The sequence below is a fragment of the Malus sylvestris genome, chromosome 7 (genome assembly GCF_916048215.2).
Source record: "Malus sylvestris chromosome 7, drMalSylv7.2, whole genome shotgun sequence".
NCBI lineage: Eukaryota > Viridiplantae > Streptophyta > Magnoliopsida > Rosales > Rosaceae > Malus > Malus sylvestris.
The window spans coordinates 1,346,415-1,365,234 of NC_062266.1; the positions used below are offsets into that span (position 1 = coordinate 1,346,415).

Sequence of the window (18,820 nt, forward strand, 5' to 3'; positions counted from 1 at the left end):
TACTGTAAAGCAATCTAGTACCCAAAGCTTCTTGAAAAGCTGTCCAAAACTTAGAAGTAAATCTTGGATCTCGATCAAAAATAATATTCACTAGGACACCATGATACTTTACAATCTTCGATATGAATAACTGAGCCAACTTATTTAAAGGATACTTCTCCCTTACTGGAATAAAATGTGCTGATTTGGTAAGTCGATCTACAACCACCCAAATGCCATCAAAACCATTTTGTGTACGAGGCAACTTATACACAAAATCCATCGTTATATTCTCCCATTTCCACTGGGGAACGGGAAGTGGTTGCAATCTCCCAAACGGCTTCTTTCTTTCAGCCTTAACCTGCTGGCAGACAATACACCTACTAACATACTCCGCAATCTCCCTCTTCATACCCGGCCAATAGTAGAATGGTCGAATGGTATGATACATTTTAGTCCCTCCTGGGTGCATAGCATAAGCCGAACAATGTGCTTCATCTAAGATTTCCTTCTTCAGTTCCTCATTATTAGGCACATACATCTTGTTCTCTTGCATAAGCATACCATCTGATCCTCGGATCCTGAGATCTTTCTTCTTCCCTTCATTTCTTAAACTGATCAACTCTTGGATTTCTTCATCCAACGATTAAGCTGTAAGCACCCGATCAATTAAGACTGGCTTGACTTGAAAATTGGCAAGAAAAGCTTCACTTTGCTCTTCCAATTCTAACTCTACTCCAGTAGATCTCAACTCTGCCAGAAGAGGAACACGATTGGCATACAAAGCATTAAGTCGCCCTTGAGGTTTTCTACTCAAAGCATCAGCTACCACATTTGCACGACCCGGATGGTACTCAATCGTGCAATCATAATCACTTAACAATTCCAACCATCTTCTCTGACGAAGATTAAGATCATGCTGAGTGAAAAGGTACTGAAGACTTTTATGATCTGTAAAGATCTTACATTTCTCGCCATAGAGATAGTGTCTCCAAATCTTCAAAGCAAACACAATAGCTGCCAACTCAAGATCGTGAGTCGGATAGTTTCTTTCATGAGTCTTCAACTGCCTAGAAGCATAGGCAATCACTCTACTATGCTGCATCAAAACACAACCCAAACCATTCAAAGAAGCATCACTGTAGATCTCGAAGTTACCATTATCATCAGGAAGTACTAACACAGGTGCATGAGTAAGGCAATACTTCAACTGCTGGAAACTTTGCTCACAACTTTCATCCCATTCAAACTTAACATCCTTCCTGGTTAACTTCGTTAATGGCAAGGCAATCATAGAAAAGTCTTGAACAAACCGTCTATAATAACCTGCCAAACCAAGAAAACTCCGCACCTCAGTGACCGTTCGAGGTTGTTCCCAACTCTCCACTGCTACTATCTTTTGAGGATCCACTTGAATTCCCTGAGCTGATACCACATGTCCCAAAAATGCCACTTGATTTAGCCAAAACTGACATTTACTAAATTTGGCATATAACCGGTGTTCCCTCAATTTCCTTAACACCAAGTTAAGATGTCGAATATGGTCTGATTTCGACTTAGAATATATCAGGATATCATCAATAAAAACAATGACAAACCTGTCAAGATATTCCTGGAATACTTCATTCATCAATCTCATGAAAGCTGCAGGAGCATTAGTCAATCCAAATGGCATCACCAAAAACTCATAATGTCCATAACGAGTCCTGAAAGCTGTTTTATGAACATCCTCATCTTTAATCTTTAGTTGATAATACCCAGACCTCAAATCGATCTTAGAAAATACACAGGCACCCTTGAGCTGATCAAACAAATCATCTATACGAGGCAAGGGATAACGGTTTTTAATCGTCACCCGATTCAATTGCCTGTAATCAATACACAATCTCAAAGTTCCATCTTTCTTTCTTACAAACAACACCGGAGCTCCCCAAGGTGAAGAACTAGGCTGAATGAAACCTTTATCAATTAACTCTTGCAATTGAATTTTCAACTCTCTTAATTCTGCTGGTGCCATTCTATAAGGAGTCAAAGAGATAGGATTTGTACCTGGAAGTAATTCAATCGAAAACTCCACATCTCTATCTGGAGGCAATCCAGGCAAATCATCTGGAAATACATCAGGATAGTGTCTGACTACTCCGACTTCCTCCACACTACTGGGATCAACATCATTCAAAACCACATGTGCCAAGTATCCCTGACAACCCTTGGATAACAACTTCTTTGCCCTTATGGCTGAAATAACACCATGTCTCACTCCACTTCTTTCACCCACAAATGTAACCTCAGGTAGTCCAGGACGAAGAAAAGTAACTGATTTCCCGTAACAATCTATATGGGCGCGATTATAATGCAACCAATCCGCCCCTAAAATCACATCAAAATCCACGATGTCTAACGGGATAAGATTAGCAGGCATAATGACATTATCTACCATCACTGGACACCCAGAGTAAAAACTATCAACATAACATTTATCCCCTCTAGGCATAGCAAACTCTAAATCAAACCCTAGAGGTGAAGGATAAGGTTGTGTCACTTGAGCAAAAGTATGAGAAATCACAGAGTGTGTAGCACCACAATCAATCAAAACTCTAGCAAAATGACCAAGAACATTCAACGTACCCATAATCAAGTCTGGATGGTTCTGAGCATCTTGCAGCGATATGTGGTTAACACGTCCCTGAGCTGGCTGTCGTCCTCCACGACCTCTGCCACCCTGATTACCTCGTCCCTGATGAGTACGTCCTTGACCTGCCTGGGCAGGCGGCCTAAACGACCCTGCACTGCTAGCAGCAACTCCGCTCTGTTGGGGCTGACCCCCCTGATACCACTGAGATCCGCTAGCTGGCATAGACGGATATGAAGTATAACCTCCCTGATCCTGAGAATATCCACTCTGAAAATAAGGATCCTGGGAATAGTGATACTGTCCCGGAGCATAAGGAGCAGCATCACCCTGATAGTGATAAGCACCACCACGACCACCTTGGCCATAACTGCCTGAATTAAAGTTCTGTTGAGTCGGTGCTGGTGTTGGCATAACAGGCTGCTGGGGTCTCTGCTGATTCTGGGGACAATTCATAGCTCTATGTCCTGTCTGACCACATGTAAAGCATGCACCACTGAGTCTCCTACATTCCCCATGATGTCGGAAATTACAATGGCGACATAACGGAGGACCCGAACTACCAGTACCACCAAAGCCTCTCTGACCGGAAAATCTAGGTCCATTACCAAACCTACCACCTCCTCTCCTCGGACCTGTGGCACTAAATCCACCACTGGAAGAACTCGAACTCATTCCACTTTTCTTGAAATTCTGCATCTGACGAGGTCCTGGAATGGAAATACCCTTACCTTTATCATTTTTCTTCTGACCATTACCTTTATCCTCGTCATCCTCACTGTCCGGAAGATTATCAGAGTCTTCCATCCGAACCAGAATCTCAAAATACTCATGATAATCGGCACAGGGAAGTGCATTGGCAAACGTTCTGTACCTCTTCTTAGATCCCAACTTGAAACGACGAAGCATTTCTGCTTGATTACCCGCTAAATCAGAATCATAACGGGATAAATCAGTAAACTTCCTGTAGTACTCATGTGCAGACATATTCCTCTGCTTCAGCCTGGTGAATTCCTGTTTCTTGCGATCTATATATTCCGGAGGAACAAATCTCTTCATAAAATTTTCCTTAAATACCTCCCATTCGGCTGCCCTTTCAGGTGTCATGTGCCTCGACTGATTTATCCACCACGCAGCTGGCTCACGGCCCAAAAACCAGGTGGTAGTCTCCACCCATCGATTAGTTGGCAGGTTTCCCTGACTTTGCATCACTTGAAAGGTCTGCTCAATTCGCTCTAACCACCTTTCTGCCCCCTCATAACCTTCATTTCCCTCAAAGGTTTCGAATTTCAGATTATACATCGTCTCTACGGGCGTTCTCTGAGGAGGACGGATATTAGCCTGAAAAGCTTGAGCCATTGCTGCCCATAACTGAGTTATATCGGGGAAATTAGGCTCAGCAGCACGGCGATGATCTCTACGAGGCGGCATAATTCTGACAGAAAACATCCAAAAATCAATAGAAGAACTCATTAGTTATACAGGACTGCAACCTATGCTCTGATACCAAACTGACACACCCTAACCCGAAGACTAGGACGTGTTGGCCGTCACGTGAGCGTGACGTAACCATAACGCAAGCGGAAACGATTTAATAATAAAACACGAGTCAACGAAAACCACTAATTGCAGTTATTCACAACTTAGCATTCTATGTGCATAAGAGTGTACTAAACACACATAAACAGAGCATAAGCGTCTAGGTGCAGTCAAGTAGGACCATAACTATTTTACAACACCCTCGGGTGAATCCTACATTTATTTAGTCTGTCAGAACGCCGAAGCAGTCCTCGTAGGCCACCAACGCCACAACTATCAACTAGAACCTGGAGGGGCGAAAAACAGAAAACGTGAGTGGGCGAAAATAAAGCTTTTCCAAATCATTTCATAAATCCACATTTATAACCCCTTTTTGGAAAACCTGTATACTTTCCCAGAAAAATAGTATATAGCATATATATCTCAACTGTCTCAATCATCAATCTTATAACAGATTCAATAAAGAATGTACCATGCCAATTTCAACAGTTTAGTATGAATGCATTGACATAATATAAATCAGGTAAAAGAAATAATCAATCGGAGGCCCTCTAATAGCCCTGAACGATTGAACCTAGAGCTCAACATCTATCAATCTCACTCTGCCGGAGTCACTCCGCGTGACCTGTCCGGCCTTCTGCACATAAGTCGGAACCACCTAATGTAGTCTGAACGACTCATGGTAATATTCGCTCTAGTGCTTCTCTCATCAATCATCTGTATACAATAACCTAAGGTCACCCACCAGTCATAATCTCACTAACACTCTACGACTGGCCCGTCGTACCCACTCCGCGTGGACTGTACGACCAGCATCTACTTGGATCCAAGGCGAGCGTGCGATGCGGTGAATACTATAAGCACTAAACCATGGTGCAGGATATGAGCTCAATATACATCATCATCATCATAATATTAATTAAATACTTACCTGTGCTTCCACAGCACCATCATACATATATGCATCATACGACAGTTCATAATATCCATAACATTCTATGCATGGCAATCACATCATATTTCATTTCATTTCAATATACTTTTCATTTAAATTTGATTTCTGGGGAAATCGAGTATATACGTATATATATAGAAAGCAATGCCCACTCACTGGTATGTCGCCGGGTCGTAACCCCCTTGACGCCCCTGGATGTGTTCGTCCTCGTTATAAGTTCCACCTAGAAGTGAAATAACTTAAAACAATCATTTAACGCACATTTAACGCACCTAAACCAAACTAGGTAATAAATTCTTCATACGATGCTCAAATTGGGTATATGAATATACCACAGTGACCTACACAACCTCAGGATCATCCCCATATTTTTAAAATAATTTTTGGAGGTCTCACGCGCCCCCACGCGCCAAATAGGGCACGGGTCTACGCGCCCCCCACGCGCAGCCACGTGCCGTGCACACTGACGGCTACAGTGAACGGCGTTAGGAATATTCTCGGAATATTCCGTTAAAAACTAACGGTTTCCGTTAAAGTTAACTAACGGCGTCGGAATATTCCGTCAAACTTGACGGAAGATTCTCTGTCTTCTCCGGCGAGTCGCCGGTTGCCGGCGACTGTTCGCCGGTTTCTGGAAAAATTTCAAATCCACTAATCTCCTTCGTTTTTCGTCCATTTTTCACGTAATTTATACCAAAATGAAGCATTTAACATGTACAATCACGTTGGAAGGGTTTTAAGGCCTAAAAACAACAAGATCAAACCTTTCCAAAATTCTTCAAATTCGGCCAAACTCGAAACCATTGATCCCGACGTCCATTTTGTTCAAACGAGGCACTCCGAGCCTCCTTGGGACTTCCTAAGACTCGTGGTGATCTTTGTTTAACCTAAAACACAACAAATTTAAAGTTCGTTAATAGTGTCAATTCACGGGGTGTTTAGAAACTAGGATTTCAGAAATGAAACTTACCTGAAACTTATACCCCCGTGCTCGTGAAGTTCCCAAGATCACGATGGTGATCTTAGATTGGACGTTCGTATAGAATTATGGTTGTTCTTGGTGTTTGTCCGAGAGCTTGAGAGAGTTCGAGAGAGGGTGAGAGAGTGTTTCTGAAATGAAGAAAGAGAGAGAGAGTGACTAAGGAGATGAGAGAGAGACAAGAAAACGGTTTTTGGGGAAGGATTTCAGGGTATAAGGCCCTACCTTAACCCATATAATATTAACACATACAAATATATAATTCTAACCCTAGTTAGGATCTTAGTGTAAAACAAATACCAAATTTACGCACCTTAATCCCGTTTAAGGGCGTTTCAGTAATTTCACGTCCTCGGTATTTAGTAATTCTGGGACGGGCTGTGACAAAGAAACTATCAAAAATAAGCCAGAAAGAAAATGATATTTTACCAACACTTAAACTGAGTTACGATGTGCTCCCATCACATTTGAAGCATTGTTTTGCTTACTGTAGCTTGTTCCCGCCTGATTATGAGATCTCTGTACAGAGATTGATTAGACTTTGGGTGGCACAAGGGTTTATTAAGTCATCTGATGAAAACGAGGGTTTGGAGGATGTTGCGTATGAATATTATAGGGAGTTGTTGCAGAGATCGTTTTTTCAAGAAGAAAAAACAAATAAGTTTGGTATAATAAAAAGTTGTAAAATGCACGATCTCATGAATGAACTTGCAATCTTAGTGTCGGGGGTCGGAAGCGCCATAATTGATCTGAACCAAAAGAATTTTCATGAAAAGCTTCGTCACGTATCTTTCAATTTTAATATTGATTTGTTGGAATGAGAAGTGCCAACTTTGTTGCTAAAAGCAAGCAAGATACGAACTTTTCTTTTTCTTTGGCAAGGGCATCGAAGTTCCTCAAGTAGTGCATTTTATACTACAATTGTTTCAAATTTGAAGTCATTACGGATGTTGAGTCTCAATGGATTGGGAATTACAACATTACCCAAGAGTCTCAAAAATATGAAACATTTGAGATATCTTGATCTTAGAGGTAATCCCATGGAGAGACTTCCAGATTGGATAGTTGGACTTTCGAATTTGGAAACACTAGACCTCACAGAGTGTGGGGGGCTTGTGGAATTGCCTAGAGACATTAAAAAAATGATCAACTTGAGGCATCTCATCTTGGAAGAGTGTTGGAGATTGAGTGAAATGCCACGTGGAATTGGTGAATTGAATGGTGTTCGTACATTGAATAGATTTGTTTTGAGCGAAAGCAGTTGTTTGGGGAGGGGCGGTAGTGCTGGTCTTGCTGAGCTGGGAAGCCTTAACGAATTAAGGGGAGACTTACTTATTGATAATATGAGGCATGCGGTGTCAGAATCAAATGTTGGTACACCTCTCAAGGACAAACAGCATCTCCATTCGTTGGAATTAATCTGGAACTCTAGAGAAGATGTAAAGGGAGTGGATGAGGAGGATATTATAAAGTCAATGGAAGTATTGCAACCCCATTCTAATCTAAAGGAGTTGATTATAGCATATTATGGTGGTGTGAGGTTTGCGAGTTGGTTTTCTTCTCTCATTAATATTGTTAATCTCAGATTGTATAACTGTGAGAGATGCCAACATTTTCCACCCTTGGATCATTTGCCTTCCCTTAAGATTCTTTGTCTCTGGCGTCTGGAGAAGTTGGAGTACATATTACTATCAGAGAAAGAGAGCAGTAATAGTATGAGTGATGAGATGATGAGGATCTCATTCTTTCCCTCCCTGGAGAAACTCTGGATAGAAGATTGCCCTGTTCTGAAGGGATGGTGGAGGGCGCACACTCATAACAGTGCTTCTTCTTCTTCTTCATCAACGGAAAATCTGTCGTTGTCTTCTTTTCCCCGTCTTTCTCAATTGATTAGCAGTAATTGTCCTAATCTAACTTCACTGCCAAGAGGCATGTTTAAATATATTGGGAATTTCTGGGTGCCCTATGTTAAGATGATGCAAGAAAGAAACAGGTGAGGACTGGCCTAAGATTGCTCACATCCCACACATTGACACTGATTAAGGTGTGTTTTCTAACTTGTTTCAATTTACACTTGCCTAACTCAATATGAACTATGAAATATTCAATTTTTTTTTTTTTCAATTATGTAGTCTTATATGCAGTGAATGGGGCGTCAACCTTTTGGTTCAATATGTGAATGTTGACCACTTAGAGTGGTTGTATATCATTTTGCTTTTGATCTTAGGGGTTTTGGAACTATGTCTCCCCCGTTGTATATTTTTCATTCAAGTAATATAATATGGGCGTGAGGGCCTAGCCTCCCAGCTTTGACTGGGTTCCAGCCCTCTTTAAATATTTCTTTTTAATATATGTTGGTGCATTGGAAGCGAAACAACCTTTTTCACGATATAACATATAAGTCGCATAATTATACACAAACAATGGCAAAAGGAATTATGTCTATTAATTGTCGATGCACTGGAGTAACCGAATGAACTCCAAATCTACTCTAGATACGGCTCAGGACACCAATATTTGCTCCCAAACCCGAAATTAATCACAATAAACGCTATATTCTCAGTAAAGCAAATAAACTGATAACCATTACAAAAACAAAAATGTTTGTTGTTTTTTCTATGACAACCATTACAACAACAACAACAACAACAATAACAAAGCCTTTTCCCACTAAGTGGGGTCGGCCTATGAATCCTAGAACGCCATTGCGCTCGGTTTTGTGTCATGTCCTCCGTTAGATCCAAGTACTCTAAGTCTTTTCTTAGGGTCTCTTCCAAAGTTTTCCTAGGTCTTCCTCTACCCCTTCGGCCCTGAACATCTGTCCCGTAGTCACATCTTCGAACCGGAGCGTCAGTAGGCCTTCTTTGCACATGTCCAAACCACCGGAACCGATTTTCTCCCATCTTTCCTTCAATTTCGGCTACTCCTACTTTACCTCGGATATCCTCATTCCCAATCTTATCCTTTCTCGTGTGCCCACACATCCCACGAAGCATCCTCATTCCCAATCTTATCCTTTCTATGACAACCATTACAAAAACAAAAATGTTTGTTGTTTTTTCTATGTCCTCTCTCAATAAACAACTCAGACAACTCTTAGTTTCTTTGTTTTCTTTTCCTCGATTTCCTTAGCAATCAAATGGTCTCCATAAGTCAAAACAAATTCTGAAAACGTACCGAATGTTTACTAATATTCTTCTTTTCTTTCCTTTTTTTCAGCTACCCAATTGAACCGGTCTCTTAAATTTTCTTAATCTGCAATCAAAATCTATTGGTTTCTTAAGTTTTCCTTTCCATATTCTATCCCGCATATCTAAGTTCATTATTAACCCACACCAGCTCATACTTATAATATGTTAATATGTTTATTTTTAAAAAGCTGAAGTCTGAAGATGCTAGTATTGCCAAGAACTAAAAAGGGAAAAGTACGGACCTTGAACCTGCAAACAATATGGTTGAGTAGGTCTTTAGCATCGCCAGGAATGCCAACTCCATGGAAGAATTTTGCCCCTGGAACCTGCAAACTCTAAGCTAAGGCATTAATATGCATATAATACAAACCCCAGAAGGAAATTGCATTGCAACAGAAGAGCAGGAACGAAAATGGCATTTAATCAAGCAAAAAAGAACCAATTTTAATTGAAAAGAAATTTAAGCTCATTTTTCTTTTCTTTGCTTTTCAATCATTTTATCGGGAAACAAACAGAAATTTAGGAAAATGATGAGATACGGAGAGAGTGAGGAACAGACGGATTGGATAAGAGAGTTGTCGGAAGCAGGATCGATGGTGACAACACCCAAACCGACGAACCCCAATTTTCACATTCCGTCATACATGCCCCTACACATTTTTTAGATCTGTTACACCAAAAACAACACAGAAAATTACAAAAAAACCACCAAAAAACCCAAAAACAAACAGACACACCCTACTTTATAGCACTATGAACAAATGAAAGATGATTGGCATGGTATATAGTTCATTCTCATATCGTCCTTCAGCGACAACTTACCATCGTTAAGCTCGTCCACTCCTGCACAATGATATATAGAAGAAGGTCTACTTAATCTGACAGAAATATTGACATAAATATTACTCCACAGACACTAAATCCATATTTTTAAAAGAACCCAGAAACAAAATATAAAAAAAAAAAAATTAGATCCAAAACAACAAAACAGCCCATATTTAGAGAGAGAGAGAGAGAGAGAGAGAGAGATGTCAAGGCGATTTGCTACCTGTTTGAGTGCATGTGCGGGTTGAAATTCGAAGACTTTGAGATGTGATTTTGGTGGCGGCGGTTATTCCACTGAACTGGAAAATCAGAACTCATGTCCAAAAGTAAAAAGTATACATAATAGTACTGGAAAATCAGAAACCCGAGCGATTTTTCATTTTTTGTGATGAAAAATAAAAAATAAAATGAATGGAGTGGAGTGGAAGCAGAGGAAGAGACTGACCTCCAACAACGGGGGCCGTCAAAATAGCTTCCCAGAGCAACATGATCTCGCTGCCATGATAATCCTTTGTACACAGGCAATTCTAAAACCATCTCAGCTTTCAATGTGGCACTTTCAACAGCCCAGATAGCACCATCCACCTACAAATTTTGCACAAGAAAAATGTTTTAGGCCCTAAATCCAAACAGCAAAAGAAAAAACACAGAAAATTAAGTAAACAGAATGCAACTGAACTTGCACAGCTTGCTTCTCAATTCACAAAATGTAGCTGGAATGTCGTAGCTGCACGGCAAATTCATCAGGTAATTTCTGTTGCCAATGATTTTCTATCAAATGAATTCATTTTGTGTTCAAATTCCAAGTAATTAATAATAAGGATACCATGAATTTTATTACCCAAATCTTGTAATAAATAATAAGAAAAATACCATGAATTTCATTTTGGAAAGCTGCTTTTAGCTTAGTAGCTCCATTTGAGAATGCAAATATGGCATACTGGTCAAGGGTCCGACCCAAAGGAACTGAAAGCTTTTTTGACAGTTCAATACCCTCCCCTGGTGAAAACATATCCTACAATGCAGCAAGAAATAGAGTACAAGAAATAATAGTTCATTTCCTTTTAGAACCTCAAAACCCTACTTTAGTCTCTTGTACCAGAGAAAACAGCATCTCCGGTGAAAGTGAATTTGAACTTGGCATCCATTCCTCCATCATACTTAGAAGCAACCACATCCAGAAAGTAAGTCCCCTGACAAACTTCCCATCCATCCACTGACTCCGGAGTCTTGAACTTTACAATTGTAAGGTTGCTCTTGCTACTCTTCCTGCTCATAATTGCGCCACTTTGTTGTTATAGTCCTGCAATGGAAACAGTCAAAAGGTTCACATAAGCAACTCTTGAAGGGTAAAATTCAAATCCAACATTGAACCAACCCATGAACTTAAAGACATCAAAACCGAAACAGATTACTAAATGTCAAAATTGAGTATTTCAAGGATATGACAACAAGGATCACACCTGAAATGCTTTAGTAAAATTGACTAATCATAAGTATCTCATTCCACAAAACTTTCTTCAGTCTAGGCCTAAACAACTGCAAGCAAAAAAATCCCAAGATACATACTTTCTTCTAAATCATCCACCGCAATGACAACACCACAACCTATATGTTCCTTCGGCTAAGATTAAAGCAAAAATTGAAACCCTAATCATTCCCAAACATGCTTTTGGAATCAGAATAGAAAGGAAACTTGAAATTAGAGGATCATACAGAATTGGGCTGGGGATTGGACTCGTGCTCGGAATTGCCTTCTTCCTCTTCCTCTTCAGATTGATCAACGAATAGGTTCAGCATCAAAACCCACTATCAAACATCATACAAAAATCAATCCATTCACCGAAAAAACTCTAAAACCCACGAACCCCAAAAAAAAAAAATCATACAAAAAACTCACCGTGCTCAGATATACTAATTAAGATTAAGGGGTTTATATGAGCAAGAACACAAACAAACTTGGAAATGTCATACAATCCAAACCCACTTCCAAGATTAGCCACAACGAAATGAGGCCGTATCAGCCCAGCCAGAACCTTCTCGATAACCTCCTTCACCGCAACCTATCAATTCCAACACAAAAATTGAGAAAATGTGCGAGAAACTTGTGATTTTCTCCGAAACCAAACAGGGACCCAGACAGACGCTGCGCGGGAAGACTTTCTAAAGGCGCGCAAATTTGCACCTCAGGAGGATGCTATTGCAAGATAGTTACGCTTTCAGACGCGAAAGGCGTAAGCTGAGTAGTCAAAGATCTTTTGTTTTTTTTTTCCACGTTTTTTTTGTCGAAAGATCTTAGGCTCTTGAATTGTATGATAAATGAGGAAATTCGTGTATTGAACTTGCTAACAAACAAGACTGAATTCTGACCTTAAGGTCCATCTCCAACTAAAAGGTTATGTATAGTTCCGTTTAGAGTTATAAAGAATTATTTTTTAATGAACAGAGTTAGGTCATATTCATATATCATTTTCAATTGAAATGACTAAATATAACTCCTTAGACCATCTCCAATGGTTGAGCTAAGAGTCAATTTTTTTAGCCCGAAAAATTTAGTTTTTAGCCTAGAAACAGCTTTTCTGCTCAAATCCTTCTGACCTAAAATTTTAATCCGAGATTATTAAAGAATTAACTTAGGCTATTTTTTTTCTTAAATTAATTTTTTTAAATTAAATATGTAGACTATCGTAAATTAATTTTATGAACATTTTAATATAAAAATATTTAAATTCTGATAAATATTGAAAAAATCACTAAATTTTCCACAAAACCTATGACAAGCATAAAGCAACATATTCCTCATAGGTCCAATGACACACCCCGATCCAGAGGACCCAGATGTGCTGGCCGTCACGTGAGCGTGACGTAACCATAAGTGCGACACGGAAGCGAAACAACAGTATATATAAGCAGAAATTCAAACTAGACACTAACATAACAACCTACGAACGTAACCGGACGAGTTATAAAGTAAACACATAAGTTCAAAGCATAGGTTAACTGCAGTCAAGTAGGACTAAAATAAAAATACATCACCCTCATGTGAGTCCTACATGTCGACAATTTGTCAGAAAGCTGGAATAAGACCTCGAGAGCCACCAACCGCTAAACTAGAACCTGGAGGGGCACAAAACAAAATGAGTGGGTCAGTAAAACAAAATAGTTTTTCCAAAACAGTTCATTAAAAACAATTCTATCCCCTCGCCGTAAAAACCTGTATACTTTCCCAGAAAATAGTATATAAACATATATATATATATACGCCACATCATAACTCAGCACATATTCATCATCATAATATCTCAATAATGATATGCCATACCCAAAATATAATCAGAATGCATCAATAATAGTCAGGTGAAGTAATAAGTCAACCGGAGACCCTACTATGGTCCTATACGGCTGGTACTAAAGCTCAACATCCAATCCAACCGGAGTCACCTCGGTGACCTGTACGGTCCAACTCTGCACGTCACTCGGAACTACATATGGTAGTCTGTACGATGACAGGTGTATGAATACGCTCTAGTGCTTCTCTCATCAATCATCAGCGCGCATAACTAAGGTCACCCACTAGTTGGAATCACATCTAGTGATCTGTACAACTAGCATGTCGGAACCCTCACATGGTATGTACGACATCCACCTACTTGGATCCAAGACGAGCGTGCGGTGTGGTGAATAACAATATAAGCACTATCACCTAGGTGCAGGTTATGAGCTTTCCATGCAATTCATATAAATAACTTAGCTGAAAATAAATAAACTCACCTGAGCGTCCACCGCGTCATTTCACGTACATATATATCAATTATCAAACTAAATATCTCAATAATTTCATGCATGGCAATTAAATTCACAATTTTCATAAAAACGTATTTTCTGGGAAAAATATATGTATATAGGTAAATACGAAATCAAAACTGCCCACTCACTGATAAGTCGACGGGTCGTAACCCCCGTGGCGTCCCTGGATACGCTCGTCCTCGGGATATGTCTCACCTATATGCGAAACAACTATAAAAACGTTAATTTAAGCACATAACCAATAATTAGAAATAATTTCTCATACGATGCTCAATTTGGGTATATGAATATACCACATCGACCTACTCGACGGCACGAGCGTTGGGAAATTTTTAGAAATTTTTTTGGAGGTCTCACGCGCCCCCACGCGCCGCGCGTGGCACGGGTCCACGCGCCCCCCACGCGCATCTCCTTCTTCCTTGGCTCGCCGGACTGGTTTTTCCGGCGGCCGGTTTCCGGCGAGTTTTAAAACTCTTCGTTCTCCTTCGTTTTTCACCCATTTTCTTCGTATTTTATACCAAATTGAAGCCCCAAACATGTAGAATCACGTTGGACTAGTTTAAGGCTCTAAAAATCAAGAAATCTCATCGGGAAAATTTCAAGAATTCGGCCAACTTTGAAACTCACGATCCCGACGTCCAAAACTTCCCAACGAACGTCCCCGAGCTTCCTTAGGACCTCACTAAGCTCACTATAAGCTTAGAATTCCCTGAAACATGACATTTTACGAGTGCATGAACAGTAACTCAAAAATGGAGGTTCGGGTTCCACGTGATTTCGAGGGTTTCACTTCCTAAAACTAGTACCAATGAACTCAGAACGTCAAAAGGATGAAGATGCATACCTTGGTTGCCTCGATCCGTCGAGTTTTTGGAGGATTTGGGTGTGTGCCGTACGTTTTGGGTGTGTGGGAGTGTGAGAGATCGTGAGGGAGAGAGACAGAGAAGACACAGGGAGGGAGAGAGAGAGAGGTCCTGTGTGTGGTCCAAACTAATCCACACCATCCATTTTCATCCTAACCATACAAACAAAAATTTAAACCAAATTATCCCCAAAACTTATAATAATTTAACCCAAATAACGTTACGCACACATACCTTAGTAACGTCAAGGGTAAACCCGTCAATTCACGTCCCCGATATATAATTCCCGGGACGGGCTGTGACAATCTCCCTTCTTTATAGAATTTCGTCCCCGAAATTCCCAGAACCAAATAACGCACTTAATATCCATAAAATAACCTTGGGTACATCTCTCTCATCCGATCTTCCGTCTCCCAAGTAGCTTCCTCTACAGAATGGTTCCTCCACAACACCTTCACCAAACTCACCGTTTTGTTCCTTAGAACTTTATCTTTCCAATCCAATATAGTGATTGGTTCCTCATCATATGTCAAATCCGGATTAATCTCTAACGGTTGAGGAGGGATTACATGAGAAGGATCAGAAATATAATGCTGAAGCATAGAGACATGGAACACATTATGGACCTTAGATAACTCTGGAGGCAGCTCCAACCGGTAGGCAACTTCACCAACTCTTTCGGTTATCACATAAGGTCCAATGTATCTCGGACTTAGCTTTCCTCTTTTTCCAAATCGTACCACGCCTCTCCAAGGTGACAATTTCAAAAACACCCAATCACCCACATCATACACTCGATCAGTAGTATGTCGATCCGCTAAACTCTTCTGCCGATCCTGGGCTGCTTTCAGGTTAGACTTAATTACCTGAATATTTTAAGTAGTCTCATCTACAATCTCTGGGCATTCTAATACCCTTTCACCAACCTCAGACCAACATAATGACGTTCGACACGCCCTACCATAAAGTGCCTCAAATAGTGGCATACCAATGCTCGAGTGAAAACTGTTATTATAAGCAAACTCCATCAAGTCCAGACGATCATGCCAGGAATCACCAAATTGTAATACTGAAGATCTCAACATATCTTCCAACGTCTGAATGGTCCTCTCTGATTGCCCATCAGTTTGAGAATGATAAGTTGTGCTATACAGTAATTGTGTACCCAGAGCTTCCTGAAAAGCCACCCAGAATTTAGAAGTAAATCTTGGGTCTCGATCAAAGATAATATTTACTGGAACTCCATGATACTTTACAATCTTTGTAATGAACAACTTAGCCAATTTATTCAGAGGGTATTTCTCCCTCACTGGAATGAAATGCGCTGACTTGGTAAGTCGATCCACAATCACCCAAATACCATCAAATCGATTTCGTGTACGAGGAAGTTTATACACGAAATCCATGGTTATATTTTCCCATTTCCACTGGGGAACGAGAAGTGGCTGCAATCGCCCAAATGGCTTCTTTCTTTCCGCTTTAACTTGCTGGCAAATAATACATCTACTCACATAATCAGCAATCTCTCGTTCCATACCTGGCCAATAATAAAATGGTCGAATGGTATGATACATTTTAGTTCCGCTCGGGTGCATCGCATAAGCTGAACAATGCGCTTCATCCAAAATTTCCTTCTTTAATTCCTCATTATTCGGAACATACATCCTGTTTTCCTGCATAAGCATACCATCTGATTCCCGAATTCTGAGATCTTTCTTTTTCCCTTCACTTCTTAATTGAATCAACTCCTGAATTTCCTCATCCACCATCTGAGCTGCGAGTATACGATCCACCAAAACTGGCCTGACTTGAAAACTAGCAAGAAAAGCTCCACTTCGGTTTTCCAACTCCAACCTTACCCCAGTTGCCCTCAGTTCAGCAAGAAGAGGAACACGACAAGCATATAAGGCATTGAGTCTACCTTGAGGTTTCCTACTCAGTGCATCCGCTACCACATTAGCACGACCCGGATGATACTCAATAGTACAATCATAATCACTTAGCAATTCCATCCACCTTCGCTGACGAAGATTAAGATCATGCTGAGTAAATAAATACTGAAGACTCTTGTGATCAGTGAAGATTTTACACTTCTCACCATACAAATAATGCCTCCAAATCTTTAAAGCAAAAACAATTGCTGCCAATTCAAGATCGTGAGTAGGATATTTCCTTTCATGATTTTTCAACTGCCTACAAGCATAGGCTATCACCTTATTATGCTGCATCAAAACACATCCCAAACCATTTAAGGAAGCATCACTATAAATCTCAAAATTACCGCTATCATCAGGAAGTACTAACAATGGGGCATGAGTGAGGCAATATTTCAGTTGCTGAAAACTCCGCTCACAATTTTCATCCCACTCAAATTTAACATCCTTTCTGATCAACTTTGTTAACGGCAAAGCAATCATAGAGAAATCCTGAACGAACTGTCGGTAATAACTTGCCAAACCAAGAAAACTGCGTACCTCAGTGACGGTTCGAGGTTGTTCCCAATTCTCCACCGCTGCTATCTTTTGAGGATCAACTTGAATTCCTTCAGCCGATACAACATGCCCCAAGAATGCTACTTCAGTCAACCAAAACTGACATTTACTGAACTTAACATACAACTGATGCTCCCTCAATTTCCTTAACACCAAGTTAAGATGCCGGATATGATCTGTTTGAGATTTAGAGTATACCAGAATATCATCAATAAAAACAATAACAAATTTATCAAGATATTGCTGGAATACCTCATTCATCAACCTCATAAAAGCTACAGGTGCATTAGTTAATCCGAATGGCATAACCAGAAATTCATAATGTCCGTAACGAGTTCGGAAAGCTGTCTTAGGTACATCATCCTCTTTAATCTTCAATTGATAATACCCGGATCTCAAATCAATCTTAGAAAATACACACGCACCTTTCAGCTGATCAAACAAATCATTAATACGAGGTAATGGATAACGGTTTTTAATCGTCACCCGGTTCAATTGCCTATAATCAATACACAATCGCAGAGTTCCATCTTTCTTCCTCACAAATAATATTGGGGCACCCCAAGGTGAAGAACTAGGTTGAATGAAACCTTTATCAAGTAATTCTTGCAACTGGATTTTTAATTCTCTCAACTCAGCATGAGCCATTCTATAAGGAGTTAGAGATATAGGGTCAGTACCTGGAAGCAAATCAATGGCGAATTCCACCCCTCTGTCTGGCGGAAATCCCGGCAAATCATCAGGGAATACATCCGAATAATGTCGGACCACACCAACTTCTTCCATACTAGTATGAGCAACATCATTTAACACCACATAAGCCAAGTATCCCTGACAACCTTTCGATAATAATTTCCTTGCCCTTATGGCAGAAATAACACCATGTCTCACCCTATTTCTTTCGCCCACAAAAGTAACCTCGGGTAATCCAGGACGATAAAAAGTAACTGATTTACCATAACAATCAATATGGGCACGATTATAATGTAACCAATCAGCCCCTAGAATCACATCAAAATCCACAATATCTAATGGAATAAGATCAGCTGACATAACCATGCCCTCTACCATCACTGGACACCCAAGATACACGCTATCAACGTAACATTTATCTCCCCTAGGCATGGCAAACTCTAAATCAAATCCTAGAGGTGAAGGGTGAGGTTGGGTCATTTGAGCAAACGTATGAGAAATCACAGAGTGCGTAGCACCACAATCAATCAAAACCTTAGCAAAATGACCAAGAACATTTAACGTACCCATGATCAAGTCCGGATGGTTCTGAGCCTCCTGCAGTGAAATATGATTAACTCGCCCCTGAGCTTGCTGTCGTCCACCTCGGCCTCTACTGCCCTGATTACCTCGTCCTTGAGGATTACGCCCCTGGCCTGGCTGACTAGGCTGCCTGGATGATCCTACACCACCAGTAGCAATTTCCCCCTGACGGGGTTGGCCCCCCTGTTGCCAATGCGATCCACCAGCTGGCATAGATGAATAAGAAGGATAACCTCCAAAATCCTGAGAATACCCTGCCTGAGGATAAGGCTCATGGGGATAC

General features: G+C 40.4%; 4 protein-coding genes across 9 annotated transcripts in view; 2 read left to right on the forward strand and 2 right to left on the reverse strand.

Annotated features, from left to right (window-relative positions):
- Positions 1–8,419, forward strand: part of LOC126628346 (putative disease resistance protein RGA3) — a 40,620-nt gene extending 32,201 nt beyond the window's left edge. Inside the window, exon 5 of the mRNA XM_050297999.1 lies at positions 8,214–8,419. The gene's annotated coding sequence lies outside the window, so the exon portion shown is untranslated. The remainder of the gene's footprint in view (positions 1–8,213) is intronic.
- LOC126628337 (uncharacterized) overlaps positions 1–12,356 on the reverse strand; it is a 40,572-nt gene extending 28,216 nt beyond the window's left edge. The window contains exon 1 of the mRNA XM_050297973.1: positions 12,236–12,356. The gene's annotated coding sequence lies outside the window, so the exon portion shown is untranslated. The remainder of the gene's footprint in view (positions 1–12,235) is intronic.
- LOC126628331 (disease resistance protein RGA2-like) lies at positions 6,476–8,419 on the forward strand. The gene is made up of 2 exons (XM_050297963.1): positions 6,476–8,128; positions 8,217–8,419. The coding sequence occupies exon 1, from the start codon at positions 7,032–7,034 to the stop codon at positions 8,079–8,081; it is 1,050 nt and encodes a 349-aa protein (XP_050153920.1). The 5' UTR covers positions 6,476–7,031; the 3' UTR covers positions 8,082–8,128; positions 8,217–8,419.
- LOC126628335 (uncharacterized) lies at positions 8,724–12,237 on the reverse strand. Of its 6 annotated transcripts, XM_050297969.1 has the most exons (9): positions 12,001–12,237; positions 11,817–11,909; positions 11,200–11,403; positions 10,974–11,115; positions 10,546–10,685; positions 10,324–10,394; positions 10,098–10,118; positions 9,835–9,925; positions 8,724–9,601 (listed from the first exon to the last, which is right to left on the reverse strand). In XM_050297969.1, the coding sequence occupies exons 4-9, from the start codon at positions 10,983–10,985 to the stop codon at positions 9,496–9,498; spliced, it is 441 nt and encodes a 146-aa protein (XP_050153926.1). In that variant the 5' UTR covers positions 10,986–11,115; positions 11,200–11,403; positions 11,817–11,909; positions 12,001–12,237; the 3' UTR covers positions 8,724–9,495. The 6 variants fall into 6 exon arrangements, 4 of the variants coding, with proteins under 4 accessions (XP_050153926.1, XP_050153923.1, XP_050153924.1 ...); XM_050297966.1 differs by lacking the exon at positions 10,974–11,115 and having other exon boundaries at positions 11,200–11,316; XM_050297967.1 differs by lacking the exon at positions 10,974–11,115 and having other exon boundaries at positions 11,185–11,403.
- Positions 12,357–18,820: the final 6,464 nt, after the last annotated feature.